Source organism: Canis aureus, chromosome X (genome assembly GCF_053574225.1).
Source record: "Canis aureus isolate CA01 chromosome X, VMU_Caureus_v.1.0, whole genome shotgun sequence".
Lineage (NCBI taxonomy): Eukaryota > Metazoa > Chordata > Mammalia > Carnivora > Canidae > Canis > Canis aureus.
In genome coordinates this window covers 114,287,558-114,302,697 of record NC_135649.1, presented here as the reverse complement: position 1 = coordinate 114,302,697, position 15,140 = coordinate 114,287,558, and the positions used below count along the sequence as shown (strand labels likewise).

At 41.9% G+C, this 15,140-nt stretch overlaps 1 protein-coding gene across 8 annotated transcripts in view; it reads left to right on the top strand.

Moving 5' to 3' along the window:
* OFD1 (OFD1 centriole and centriolar satellite protein) overlaps positions 1-15,140 on the top strand; it is a 54,148-nt gene that overhangs the window by 22,981 nt on the left and 16,027 nt on the right. For 5 of the 8 annotated variants that reach the window (XM_077887461.1, XM_077887458.1, XM_077887455.1 and 2 more), the window contains 9 exons: positions 2,433-2,540; positions 4,501-4,637; positions 4,950-5,123; positions 7,199-7,305; positions 9,122-9,241; positions 11,283-11,356; positions 12,456-12,547; positions 13,594-13,783; positions 14,921-15,051. In XM_077887461.1, the coding sequence (XP_077743587.1) occupies positions 2,433-2,540; positions 4,501-4,637; positions 4,950-5,123; positions 7,199-7,305; positions 9,122-9,241; positions 11,283-11,356; positions 12,456-12,547; positions 13,594-13,783; positions 14,921-15,051 (1,133 nt within the window). The remainder of the gene's footprint in view (positions 1-2,432; positions 2,541-4,500; positions 4,638-4,949; positions 5,124-7,198; positions 7,306-9,121; positions 9,242-11,282; positions 11,357-12,455; positions 12,548-13,593; positions 13,784-14,920; positions 15,052-15,140) is intronic. The other 3 variants (XM_077887462.1, XM_077887459.1, XM_077887463.1) reach the window with 2 other exon arrangements.

The following is a 15,140-nucleotide window of genomic DNA, read 5'->3' as shown; positions in this document are numbered from 1 at the left end:
TTGCGGAGTTCCCTTAACCTATTCTTAGTATTTATTGTTCTTTTTTCTTAAAAAAAAATAATAATAATAATCTGCTATTGTGATTCCCTCTAGTGTATTTTTAATTTCAGTTGATCTCTTCATCTCTGATTGGTTCTATTTTCTATCTCTTTGATGATGATCCCATTGAGATCCTCTCCTCTTTTCTCAAGTCCATCGAGTATCTTTATTACCATGACTTTGAATTTTTTATCAGGTATGTTGCTTATCTCCATTTCATTTTGCTCTTTTGCTCTGGTTTTGTCCTGTTCTTTCATTTAGGATATGTTCATCTATCTCCTCATTTTGTCTTTCTGTTTCTCTGTGTTAAGAAAGTCAGTTGTGCCTCCTTTTCTTGAATATAGTGGCCTTATGAAGAAGAGGTTCTGTGGTGCCCTGTAGCACAATGTCCTCTGTTTACCAGAACCAGACACTTCAGAGGTATCTCCTACATGGGTTATGTATGCCCTGATTGTAGCTGAGCCATGTTTGCCTTCAGTCAGCTATAGTGGCCCACTTTACCTGTTGTGGGCAGGGTTTGGTCCCTGTGGTGTTAAAGGGCCAGTCTGGAGTTGAAATGGGATCGTAGTTGGGTGGTGTCAGCGGTCAGACCAGATCCCTGCTCTTTGCCTGTTTTCCTGGGGCTGTGGTAGTAACCAGCCTGCAAGATGTTCTCCCTGCCTTGTCCCTTGAGAGGCTTTTGTTGGTGGGCAGGGCCAGCAGTCCAATCAGATGCCTGCCTCCCCATCTGCTGACTGGGGGTGCAGTGAGCCCAACCTGACATGCAGGGCTTTCTCTTTGTGTTTTCCCCTGAAAGGTTGCTGGTGGGTGGGGCTGACAGAGCAGATGTCTGCCCTAAATCCATTTGCTGGGGCTGTAGTTGAACTGGTGTGTGTGGTTATCTTCTCCTATTTCCAGGGCAGGAGTCACCTTGTAATGGCTGCTTGTGGGATATATCATGGCAGGAGTTGCTTTGGAGGGATTCCTGCCATTTGGGCATTGGATGAGGCAGATCCACAGGAGAACACGGGAGCTGGTTGGTGGTAGTAAGGTAGGTTTGGGGAGGGGGTGCTCCATGCCGTTCTGAAGTGTCTGGCTATCTGGACTTGGGGGTCTGGGAAGAAATGGCCCCTGGTAGCTCTTCTGTTCTTGGAGATGTATCCTTAAGATCTCTGCTCCTCCAACACAGGTTCTGAGATTAGTAAATAAATCTGCTTCCAGGTAGGTGTACCCCAGGAGCTTTTCAAACTGCTGCTTCTATGCTGTATCTGTGGGGTTGTTTGTTAGGCTGGCTCTTTAAGGGTGGGGACTCCATTTCCTATTGTCCTCCGCTCTCCCAGAGCTAAGGCCACTGATTTTCAAGGTACCTGGAGTTAAGCCCTGCTGATTGTAAAAACCTGCAAAGTCAAGCTCCATTGCTTTGTAAAGCCAAAGGATATGAGGACTCCTCTTTCCAATGCAGGTCTCCTGTGTCTGGTGTGGCTGGGATCTGCTCCCCTCTCTTCTCTGTGCTTGTAGTGTCCCTCCAGTTGGTGTTTAGTTTGGTTCCCAACTGTGTCTCTGCCCATCCTACCATTTTCAGTGTGGTTCCTCTCGGTGATTAACCGCGGAATGTCTGTTCTGCCAGTGTTTGGGTTTGTTTTCTGGACTAGTTCCATTGCTGTGTTATCTAGGTATGTCCGTGGGAGGAGGTGAGTTTAGAATCTCCTATCTTTCCAGAAGTCCCATATGCCTGTGTTTTTAATCTTAGCAATCTTACTGGGAAAACACAGTCTCTCTGTTGTATTATTTTGCATTTATTTATAATTTTGTTCACATTTGACAGTTAAACATTTTTTGTGTAAACTTTGTCCGTGTCTTGTTCCATTTTTTCCATTTTTTTCTTACTGAATTGTAAGAGCTCTTTGATATTGTGAAACCTAGTCCTGTTTTCATAGTCCTCCAAATATTTTTTTCCAGTGTATCACGTGTCTTTTGATTTCATTTCATGCCATACAGGTCTCTAATTTTTACGTTGTTAGATTGATAAATATTTCTCCTTATTGCTTCTAGTCTTGTCATGTTTGCAAAGGCCTTTCCTTAGAAATGATTCTTTAAAGATTCATAAAATAATGCAAAAAAAAAAAAGATAATGTCTTAAAACCAAGATTATGGGGCAGCCCGGGTGGCCCAGCGGTTTAGCGCCGCCTTTGGCCCAGGGCGTGATCCTTGAGACCTGGAATCGAGTCCCACGTCGGGCTCCCTGCATGGAGCCTGCTTCTCCCTCTGCCCCTCCCTCCCTCCCTCTCTCTCTCTGTCTCTCTCATGAATAAATAAAATCTTTAAAAGAAAGATTACATAAACCATGACTGAGCAATGGTTAAATGAAAGAAATTTGTGCAGCAAAACTGTGTTATACACTTTGTGTCTCTTAGGTTTTCTCCTGCACTTTTTAAGAGAATTGGCAGATTATCATCAGTCCAAGGCAAGCTGTGATGCGGAGACTCAGACCAGCTTGGCATTTCCTGGCAAAGACTCTCTTGGTAACTAGCCTTCTTTTGGAATTTTAATTGTTCTGTTTTGTCTTCAAATGATGAAATGATCTGATCTACTGTATTCTGCTTGTTCCTTGACTGGGAGGGATGTGACTCCCGGGTGGCAGAGGCACTCCTTTCCTCTGGAGTCTCGTTGGGAGAAGGGACCTGACCTGCTCTCCAGTACTGCTGCCTCTCCTCGTGACCGCTAAGGCCACACTTTCCAAATCTTGGGGGAATCCAAAGGCCCACATTCTTCCTTGTGTGCTGTGTTCAACCGCTCATAACTGACACATTCTTCCTTGTGTCGCTTCTAACTTTGTTTTATTGCCACTAAGTGAGAAAGTCCTAGATGACTCGCATGGCACAGAGGTTAGAGAAGTCAGCGGTGTATCACTTCAATTTACAGTTGAGGAAATGGTAGTCCCCAGAATTACAGCAACCTGGAAACACTCGCTCTGGTGCAGAACTGCTATCAGAGTCCAAGGTTTTTAAAATTATGTGATTACTCAGTTTTGTGATGCTGCCTGAGTCTTAAGGAGTAACGGGGCTTCTAACCTGTAAGAAGATAAGTCTATAATTTATAAAAGCTACACTGTATAATTTGGCCTTTAATTTATTTTGGCATGGATTTTATTCTACTGGGAACATGGTACGTGCTTGTTCTAGAGCACTGCTGTCCAATAATATGAGCCACGTGCAAGTTTTTTTTTTTAAGATTTTATTTATTTATTCATGAGAGACACAGAGAGAGAGAGAGGCAGAGACACAGGCAGAGGGAGAAGCAGGCTCCATGCAGGGAGCCTGATGTGGGACTTGATCCCAGGTCTCCAGGATCAGGCCCTGGGCTGAAGGTGGCACTAAACCGCTGAGCCACCCGGGCTGCCCAACACATGTGCAATTTTTAATTTCCTTCTAGCCATAGTAAAAACAAAACAAACCCACAGGCAAATTTGTTTTAATATATTTTATTTAAACCCAGTATAACCAAAATAATCAATATGACCAATCAGTATAAAACAATTGAGGTTATTTTAGATAGAATTTCTGTGCGCAGTCCTTGAAATCTGGTGTGTCTTTTATACTTAGACCACATGTCAGTTCAGATGGTCACATTTCATCTACTCAGTGGCTGCATGTGACTAGAGAGTCCTATATTGAACAGCACAATTACAGAGCATTTGGAAAATACAGAGAAGTAAATGAAAATATGTCTCAAATTCTCTAAAGAGATGAACACTGCCAATCTTAATCTACTTCTGCCAACCTTTTTTCCTAGGCATCCTTTCTGGTGGATGTTGATGTTCCACATGACCAAGATGCCTTCGGGGTCCAGGCATTCTGCACATTGTTGATTCTGATCCACAGTTGGTGGGAGGGCTGTGGGTCTACTGGAGAGAGCACTGCAGTGAGAGACAGTCAGTAAACTGGTTTCAGTCCTGGTTCCACCATCACATAGTTGCTTAGCCCTGTAGGACTCAGAGTGTAGGGACCACTATTTCCTTCTCTGTAAAGCAGAGTGGAAATATGGTGATCTTTGAGTTATTTTGAGGTCAGGGTTTTGAATGCATAAGTCCCCTTTAACCAAAGTCCACTGAAAGTGTGCTCTGCCTTGGCACTCAGGGACTGGAAAGAGATGCCAGTGTTTTCTGACTTGTACTCTCTGCTTTCTCTTCCCCGGACATCTGATGATGAAAATTTTCAGACATATGGAAGGGTTGAAACAGTTGCACACTGAACACTTCTATACCTAGATTCTCCCAGTAAATTTGTGTTATATTTGCTCGGTCACTTCTCGGTCCCATCCATTAATCCATCTTAATTTTTTGATGTTTCCAAGTAAATTGCAGAGATCCCTACACTTTCTCCGAAGCATACTCTTTGCTTTTGAACAGAGCTCCAGCCTCTTGTTCACCTGACCACATTTCTCTATCTTAACTTCCTGTGTGTGTGTGTTTTTTTTTTAAAGCGGAAAAGCTTCAGCTTATTGATGATCAGTTTGCAGATGCTAGCCCTCAGCGTCCCAAGTTAGAATCTTTAGAAATAAAGTTAAATGAATATAAGAAAGAAATAGAACAACAACTTCAGGCAGAAATGTGTCACAAGGTAAGCTCTGTCTTGTTATTAGCAAGAGTGATAGTTGTGCTTGTATTTTAAATGTCTTCATCTTACGTATAAGGAGAAAAAAATCTAGAATCCTTATTGTGATAAACTCTTGCACATTTGATTTTTCTTTCTAGTTGATGTTACTGTTTATGCCTTTTGAATGAATCCTAGAGGTACAGTGAATGAGATGAAACTAATGATGAGTCAAACTAAATATAAGTGGAGCATTAGTGTTAAACCTAACCATGAAGAGAGAAGTTATTTCTTTAGAAAAATTACTGGTATTTACAATTATTTGTGATCACTTGGCAGTTGAAGTATTTTAAAGATACTGAAGTAGCAAAAATTAAAATGGAAGAGAAAAGAAAGGCTGAGAAGGAATTAGCCAAGTTTCGGAACCAATTTGAGCAAGCTTTACGAGCCAAATCTGAAGCCTTCATTTCTCGTGAAAGGTTGGCTCTTGAGAGAATTCAAAAGCACCAGGAGGTAACATTTTACATTTATCTATTTGGTGTCTGTTTCATGCAGCTGTTAGTAGTTTGGCTCAAGGTCTGAGAGTGGGTTGGGACGCAGGCGGTTAGACGAGATGGAGCCCTCCAGGGAGTACTAGGGACTGGGGTCAAGAGCACAAGTGGAAGGATCGGCCTTAAAAAAGGATATGTAGACTATCTTCCTCCAAAACTGCTGGAAGTATGAACTGCAGGTGCAAACATCCAGGTGGGGATTATGAGGAACTCATGTGGAATAAGCTCCATCATCTTGGGCAGATTTGAGGGTTAGGAGGGCAGCTTCAAGAAGAGGATCACCAGTTGTGGAATGGCTCTGTAGAGGTAGAGGCAGAGCAACCATCTAAAGCAGACAGGATTGATGAAACTGTTGAGGGACCCAACTGAGATGGGCAGCCTGCCACTGATACAGACCAAACCAAGTACTTGTAGGCTACTGTTCTGTTACAGTTCTTGGGAAGGTTTGTAAGGTTAGCGAGGGTAGAAAGATAGAGGCGCTTGGGGGAGTGGCACTTTATAGAATTGCATTTACTTGGCTTGAGAAAAGCAGCCTATTTAAAGACCTTGGGGTTTGGTGGGATGGTGAAGGAAACTAGAGCGGGGGAAGGTGGGTGCCTACTAACCCAGGGGAGCAGGGAAGGCTGTGTGACAGTGTCAGAGACATCAAGGACTAGGTCTGGGGATCCCGACAGGTGGAAGAAGCAGCATGGGCCAAGAGGAGAGGGTTGTAGGTGTCAGACTGGAAACAAAACAGTGTGCTGCCATGGGATCAAAGGGCAAAGTCCCAGGAGTAGTGGAATCCAGGACTGCGGAAGTCAGGCGGGTGGCCATTTGTTTTTCTCTCCCAGAAAATGACTGGACAGGAGGTGGAAAGGCTGAGGAGCAGCAGGAGGCATGGGGTCCACTCTTTTAGGAAAACCCGATTCCTTTCCCAAGGGGCTATCTTAAACCAGCCTGAATTTGGAATGCTGTCTCCCAAGTTCAGCCAGAACTGCTCCCGTCAGAAGCTGTTGAAAGTAGAAGGGCTCCCTCCCAGCACACACCGCCCCCCCTTTGCTCTGGGCAATTCAGACCTTGTTATTTCATGCTGATTGCATCCTCCCATACATTTCTGGTGATTGGGCTCCTATAAAAATAAATGTTGGAAGCACTGTCTTTGAGATGATGGGATTACGTTTAGATTAACAACTACATCCTCAAGACTGGTGACTTCCTAGTCCAAACCAGTTACCAGACCAGAATATTCATTTAGTTAACTGACGACTTTGGAGAAGATGGCCATCCTCATGCAAATCATCTATCTTTAGTCCACCACCTGGTATGCCCTTCTTCTGTCCCTAATGAGACTTTTGGCCATCCAAATCCATCTTGAATGTCACCTCCTTGTGGTGCCTCCCCTGAACTCCTGCTGACAGACTCATCCAGGTGTCACTCCTGCCACAGAGTCTTTATGTATTTTGATTATAAAATCATCATATCATAGTGTGATTATTTCTCTCTCCCTAAGCTGTGAATTTTGTAAAGATTCTGTATCTGTTCATCTTTCTCTGTCTAGCTCCGAGTGTGCTGTTTGACACATGCTAGGTATTTAGTGAATCCTTGCTCAGCAAACACACAAATGGAAGTGTGACTCATTCATTCAGCTTGCTACCACTGAGTTAGAATGACTCAGGAACTGAAACTTTCTTACAGCAACAGAATCAGGCAAATTCTATTCTTTTGAAGTTTTATTGCTAAACTTATATTTTGTGTCATTTTTTTCTTGCCAAAGCACTTACCCAAATTTTAAGTGTCTGAGAGATGTTAAGTAGAATAAATAGACCAGGGATGTTAGGAATACAGGATAATGGAGTTTAACAATCATTGAGGAAGGGAACACATGGTTGGGTAAGGAATAGGCAAAAAGCATACCTCAAATTGGAACCTCTTGAAAGGGAAATTGTAACCTTAAATGTCTGTAGTTTGTTCTCTGGAATTTAGGAAGCAGTATATGGGTTCAGATCTGTTTTTATTTTCTTTAGCTTGCTTGCTAAAAATTAATGCTTTCATACACAGATTGAAACCAAAGAAATTTATGCTCAGAGGCAGCTTCTACTAAAAGATATAGATTTGCTAAGAGGCAGAGAAGCAGAGCTGAAACAACGAATCGAAGCTTTTGAATTGTGAGTAACGTATTCGTTTCAGATATTCGAAATGAATGAGATTTAAAAGAACTAAATATGTATCTTAATAGTCTGCTAATTGCTAAGTAGAGTTTTTGGTTGTAGAAGTGACAACACCTAGTTTTAAAAGGCACAATTTAAGAGAAAGAGGTTTTGCTTATGAAATATTACACGTGAGGATGAGACACAGAATGAGGTGCCATCATTGGGCTACAGTAAGACCAGACACATAATTTGAAGGAGCTAATAATGCTTTAACAAATCCTGTGTTTCTCCTTTACGTTTGGTCATTCAGATCTAATAGTTTTGATGTGCACATAGCAACTGAATTCTAGATACCTAGACCTTCCTCCTTTACTTGTTCTGCTGTCAAAAATAGAAAAAGAAAGAAAAAGGAAAAAGGAAATATGGTGGCTCTGACTTGACTTGTATCGGGTGAAACTATTTCTCCTGGTGTGTGTGTTACTTTTTCTAAGTGCTCACAGATGTATCATCCTTCAAATCTTACCTGGGATTAATACCCCCCTCACCAGTCTATATTTGGTGGAATAAGCTTTCTTTGCCATCTGGGATCTTGACATTCATAGATACTCCAGGAATCTGATTTTAAGAGTTTGTCTCCATCTTTATTAATGTTGTTTTTTCATTTACATAGGCTCTGTTCGTTTGATTTCTCTCTGCCTACCTTACTCTCCTTTTGGCGATACTAAAATGACACATTGATAACGAGAGAAAAAAGAAAAGGAACAAAATTTGGGCAGATTCTTGATATAATCATAATTATATAATCACTTCCCTACCTCGTCGTCCCCTACTTCTCTTGTCTAAGTCTATTAAATGAAATAAATGGATTTAATGCTCCTTTGGTTTAAGATTAGTCAGGAGAGGGAGCTCTAACGCAAAGCCTTTTTTTTTTTTTAAGATTTTATTTATTCATTAAAAAAAAAAAAAAAGATTTTATTTATTCATGATCTATAGAGAGAGGCAGAGACACAGGCAGAGGGAGAAGCAGGCTCCATGCAGGGAGCCCGATGTGGGACTCGATCCCGGGACTCCAGGATCACACCCTGGGCCAAAGGCAGGCGCTAAACCCCTGAACCACCCAGGGATCCTCTAACACAAAGCCTTTATCCTTTGCTTGGAACAGAGTGTTTGTAGCCCTCCTCACTACCGTTTAGACTAAGTACTTGTGAACCTGATCCTAGGCTCTGGAATTGGTTTTGTGGGTGATTGAAGGTCTCCCCATGAAAAGCACTCCCATTCTTCGGATTTGGAGGTTCTAATGGACTCATCCATCGTTTGCTATTTTGGCACTCTTTTCAACCTTCAATTGATGGATTTTTTAAATGCCGGAAACAAATCTTCTATCTATAATTCTTATGGGCTAGTCAATTAAGTCTCACAGTTAGAAATAATATTCTAGAAGAAACAAGCATTTAAGTACACTAGAGTTTGGTTTGTAGCTTTGTAACTAAAAACCTCACCCTTTTACCCCTAAATTGATTATGACCATTTATCCCCTGTAACCCTTTTTGAGTGTGGATCATCTTCTATAAGCAACCACTTTGGTCTTGATACATTCACACTGCCTTTAGCCAGGTGCCACCAGGTAATTCCATCTGCTTGTTTATGAACTGAGTCAGTTCATAAAATAGATGGAGGACTTCAGGTTCTTACAGTTTATTTCCTGGCAGTGGTAGCCATATTACAGTTTTAGCCTGTGGAACTAAAACACAAGTTATTTTTTCCCCATAAAGTTTCTTACTTCAGATGTCGTGGTTTCCTTATTTGCTTTCTCTATTTTTGCTAATTTCAGGGCTCAAAGGCTACAAGAAGAACAAAATAAAAGCATAACTGATGCACTTAGGAAGCGGGAGCTGAATATAAAGAGCATTGAGGAGAGCTATGACCAGAAGCTCAAGAATGAACTTCTCAAGTAATTGCTTGGCATTTTTAAAGGAATCCTGTGTTAAAATAAGTTGCTAGAAACATGGCAACACTGATGAAGTAGATAAGACAGATAAATGATGGCAAAATTCAATGTTTAAAAAACATATTTTCATTAGTAATCAAGCCTTTCCCTTGATTATTTAAGATGAGTTTAAAAAGATACAGAGAATGGCATCCTCTGCTCATTCTTATTTGTAGCTTCTCTGACACTTACTGAGGGCCTAAGGTTTGCTTCAATTTTTAGGGAACCTTAGCACTTGCTCATTTTGCACGGCTAAGCAGCTGTAAAGTTGGAATTAAAATCACTTTCTGTTCTGTTTTCTCCTCATACTGGCACTAAGATGGGGATAGGCAATAATGTATACATTCGTCTTTTTTTTTAATATTTTATTTATTCATGAGAGACACAGAGAGAGAGAGAGAGAGAGAGAGAGGCAGAGACACAGGCAGAGGGAGAAGCAGGCTCCATGCAGGGACCCCAATGTGGGACTCGATCCTGGGTCTCCAGGACCACGCCCTGAGCCAAAGGCAGGCACTAAACCGCTGAGCCACGCAGGGATCCCTACTTTGGTCTTCTTACCTGGTTAGAGTGTTTATCTATCATGTGCCTCGTATTCCTTCAAGGTTCTGGAAAGCCAAAATCCAGAAAAAAGCCAAATAATCATATGAAGCAAAAAAACAGCATAGGAGAGGAGAATGTGGACAAGTGTGGTCCCTGGGGCTTTCCTATAGCCTGAGTTTTGTGTTCTGGTGAATAATACCTTTGTGCAAATACATTAAGCCCATATGGAAACTTTCCCTCCAGTGCGTGGTATAGCATCTGGCACATAATAAGTGCTCAGTTGATACCAATTGAGTAAATGCATGTGTAGTGAAGAGATGACTCCACTCAGCTCCTCTGATTAAGGTCATTGGTCTCCTTTTTATTGCCTTGCTCATAATTTGTCATTGGAATTCCATTACATAGTACCCGCAAAGGTTTCTGGAGGTTATTGTTTAAAAGAATTCTGTTGGGGATCCCTGGGTGGCGCAGCGGTTTGGCGCCTGCCTTTGGCCCAGGGCGCGATCCTGGAGACCCGGGATCGAATCCCATGTCGGGCTCCCAGTGCATGGAGCCTCCTTCTCCCTCTGCCTGTGTCTCTGCCTCTCTCTGTGTGTGTGTGTGACTATCATAAAAAATAAAATAAAATAAAAGAATTCTGTTAAAAAGGAAAAGCAGCACCTTTTCTTTGTATCAGTTTTGAAATGGATTTTATCTACATGTTTTATATCTGCTCCTCTAACATACTAGCAAACACTGAAGTAACTCTAGTTGTTAAACTGTGACAAATGAGAAAAATGTGTGCTTTAACTTTGCATAGCTGTGGATGCAGTGAACTGTTTGGTATCATTTGTCTGGCTTTGGGTGTCCTCAGCCGTTAGCAAGTGTTGAAGTTGGGGGGATATCATAGGAGCACTTCTCTTTCATTTCCTTTCTCTGACCTCTGAACCAGAAAGTTGACTGCTAACAGCTGGTGGAGATGGTGGAAGCCCCTTGAGATGTGCCTTTGGGTACCACTAATTCAGGTCTGATGCTGTTGGCAGTTGGTGCTCTCAATACTGTGCTCAGTCTTGAAGGGCAAAAGTTCTTACCTAAGAAGAGGGGATGTGGGATAGGTGAATTGCAAGTGACTGACTTGGTTATCATCTGGGATTTAGTGTCTGTCACGTTACCTTAATTTACTTCTTGGCATCTGTCGAGACCAAGAGGAATCCCTGCTCTCAGTAACCTCATGACAACAGAGCCCTTCACTTTGTGTGATTGAGTTTTGGGACCGAATTTATAGGATCATAGCAGAGGTTTACGGACGGACCTTTGATGTTGAGAATTCAGATCCCTGGCTTTAGTCTTGAGAGAGCCTGGGGTTTACGTGTCACCGTGGTTGATGCCCTTATGTGCCCCAGGTGTCATAGATAAGCTCACGTGTTGATGGTAGACCATCCAGGATTGTGACAGGGAGCTCATGTTTAGTTCTTCTGATTCGTAGGTATCAACTCGAACTAAAGGACGACTACATCGCCAGAACTAACAGGCTGATTGACGATGAAAGGAAGAATAAAGGTGACTCTGGGGGCAAGCTGTATTTTTCAGCGCCGATGTGTAGGCTGTTGGTTTCCTAGTTGGGCCTGTTCTATATTCTAAAAAAGACACAGCTTACACTATCTTGTTACTACAAAAATGATATGTTGTTTGTTATTTTAATTTTACAAAATAAAAAAATACTGTCTTAACTACATTTTTGTGAACCTTAGTGCTTAACCTTTTGTATATTCCCAAAGGCCAGTAATTTATCAGTAGGATTTTATCCAACTTTATTTCGGTGTATTTTGATAAATGTGATTCTCAAGAAGGTGGCAGCAGCTTACTGTCATCCAGTAAATATTACTCTTAACCATGAGAAACTAAGGAAAATTTTAACTTCTCTGTCCCTGTGATCTAGTTTCTTATTTCCTGTACTTCTAATGTATTTTTATTCTTCATGATTTTTTCACTTGACCTGTAACCTGTTATACTCTTGTATACATTAGCCTGAGACTAGGAAAGTTGAATAATTTTTCAATCTTTGAGATATTTTACATTTTAATATATTTCTAGAAACAGACTGATGACAAGAAGTTAAACTTTCAGTGGCAATTTTAAATGGACTCTTGGGAGGACACCAGGGCTAGGTACTTGATACTGACCAGCAAGGTCACTCAGCATGGGGCTGCTCCTTCGCAGCTGTCTCGTGGAGGCTAATGCCTATTTGGGTATCTGTACCATCATATAGTCAGCAAAGTGTTTTTCTGATATATCTACATAGACTTGTGTTAAATGAAGCAAAAATGATAAAATGGTAACTATAAAATCACAACAGACAAATCTCTGTCTTCAAGGAAATTCAGACCTGTTGGCAGGAGGGCCATGCGCTCCTGTAAGTGATGAGGGTGTGTAGCAGGAGGAAGTTTGCCACATATTTGACCGTTACAACTAACTTCCCATCACCTGTTGAGTAAAAGGGCTTATTTCTTGCCTGCCTGCTGATATTTTTTTTGACTCTGACATCTGCTCTTTAAATAATGGAATAATAGTCATTAGGCCTGACCTACTGCCATAAATTATGAAATGATTTGTATTCACTAGGAAAACATGATGTTAATTGGTTGGCTCTTTCTTTCAGAAAAAGCTATACATTTGCAAGAGGAGCTCAGTGCTATTAACTCAAAAAAGGAAGAACTTAATCATTCTGTCAATCGTGTCAAAGAGCTCGAGGTAATTGTTAAGCCTATTGTTTTGGAACAGATATTAAACAATGTATGAAAGTTTAGTTTTAGTCGTGCGTCGTTTATCTTCAGTTACTTTCTTGATGTGTTTGGACTGTTGATTCCCTGAGAAGGTAAGGGCTGCTCTTTGTTCATTCACTAGTTCTTCATTTCAATTCTCGTTTCCTAGGGAAGCATAGGAAGAGGATGTCTTTTGGGGCCTACAGTCCTGCCTGAATCCTGTCTCTCTCCCTTTCTGCTTGTGTGCCTTTGGGCAAGTTCTCTGACCTCAGATTCCTTACCTGTAGACTCAGGATGTTGCCTGCATTGCATGGTTGTGCAGGGAATTCAGTAAGCTGATTATGTGCGTGGCACGTGGCTTACACATGCTGCTTCTACCTCAGCCTCCTCTCCTTCCCATCAAAATTTCTGTCATGGTGTCAAGATCTTACAGCTTACACCAAAATGACATGTATTTTTCGTATGCCACTGGTACTTTATTTCTGTTAATTCGTATGTTTGCTATCTGAAGGACAGAGCTGGAACATTAGGTAATTATAATAAATTTTATATACAGAACATGTTTTTGTAGCTGTAAGGACTCACTTGAGAACTTTGTAGGCTTCTATAACCAAACTTGAGCCCTATTGTAGTAAGAAAAGGAAAGCACCCTGCAGCACGTTAGCGATCTCTCACCTTTTTATTTTAAAAAATATATATTTTATATATATATATTATATATTATATATATATCTGCAACCTGTGGTTACTTCGTTGAACACTTAGTTGCGTCCAGAAACGGGGTGATGATTAGAAGCACTGGCTTTGCAGGACAGGGTTGTACACGGTAGCAGGTGGAGGAACTTCACCCTGTCCCCACTCTAGGGCAAAAGATGACTTGTACTGCTGGAGTTCGAGTCTTGCTGGAGAGAACCAGATTTCTGTCAGGGGGCCTTAATTCAAGCATGATGCCCAGCTCAGGGCAGCTAGCTGGCTTTCACTTAAGCAGTGCCGTCAAGTTACTGTCAAATACAAGTTTCTCTGTTTTGATTCCAGCTTGAGTTGGAGTCTGTCAGAGCCCAGTGTTTGGCAATAACAAACCAAAACCACCTGCTGAATGAAAAGGTGAAGGAGATGAGTGATTACTCGCTTCTGAAAGAAGGAAAACTGGAGCTTCAGGCACAAAATAGATTACTCAAACAACAGGTGGAAGACTCCAGAAATGAAAACCTGCGTCTCCTAAACCGTAGGTCATCGTTTTCAGACTCATGGCTTTGTAACTGATAATAACTTAGTTTTCTTTTTTTTTTTTTAATTTATTTTTTATTTTTATGATAGTCACACACAGAGAGAGAGGCAGGCTCCATGCACCAGGAGCCCGACGCAGGATTCGATCCTGGGTCTCCGGGATCGTGCTCTGGGCCAAAGGCAGGCGCCAAACCGCTGCGCCACCCAGGGATCCCAATAGCTTAGTTTTCTGCAATTGCTTTGTCCTCTAAGGGAGGCTTCAGTTGGGAAGATTTTATAAAATTAAGCTTCTTGGATTGAATGTTCTTTGCTTTTGCCTGTTACTGCGTAATTAATTGTGCCAGTAAGAAGACAAATTTTGCAACTGTATAAATCTGCACCTCTGGATGGTACCTTGCTGCCCTTGTCCTCTGACCCCTCTGGGCAGGTCAGGTTTGGCCAGTGAGGACACGCTCAGGCGCTTGGAGAAAGGGAAGAGTGAGGTGGAGGTGATTGCGAAGTAATCATCCATCTCCCCCTTGCGAAGTAGCCCTGCTCTGGCCCTGTGCCTCAGCAAAGTGACGTCCCAGTGCCCCAGACCTGCTCACTCTCTCTGCTTCTGGGAATGCCTCCCTTTCTGACCCTCCAGGCCCAAGGACTGATAACAGCCTGGCCCCAGTACTAGCCCAGGGAACTACACCATCCTTTGTGGCTACTCTGTGTAAGTCTCTCTTTATTAAAGGGTCTTCCAATGACCCGAATTGGGGACACCATCTGCTTTGCTCCTGGACTCTTGAGTGCCACTGACAGATGCACAGGTTTGATTGGACCTAGGGGCAGTCATTGGCACGCTTTGAGAGTGTTCCTTCTGTGCCTTCTGTGCATACTAGAAGAGAGATTCGGGTGTTCACATTAATTTGAAGGTTTGAAAGAATTCTTTTATTGGGAGTAGAACTCTGAAGAGTAGTCAAGTTTGCAATTATGTGCATTAAATTCTATGTTCTGAAATTCGAGAGAATTGCTCTTAGTCCATTTAATAAAACTAATTTTAATTATGTGCATTCAAAGGAAGGGAAGAACAATTTAAAGCTTCTTTAGCTGCTTTTGTTAGAGAAAACTTCAGGTTGATAATGACCAGGCCTTTTTACCTTCACAGACATTGCTCAGCCATCTCCTGAGCTGGTGGTTTTTCAGAAAGAACTAAAGAAAGCAGAAAATGCTATTGCACTTGAGCATAAAGAGTTTGAAAACCACAAGCTGGCTTTGCAAAAACAACTGCAAAGTGAAGTGAGTATTGCTCTTGGCTCGTCCAAGTGTTAGGGCAGTGTACTTTGGGGGGGTGTAAATTTGGTGTATGTCACACCAGTATAAATGAG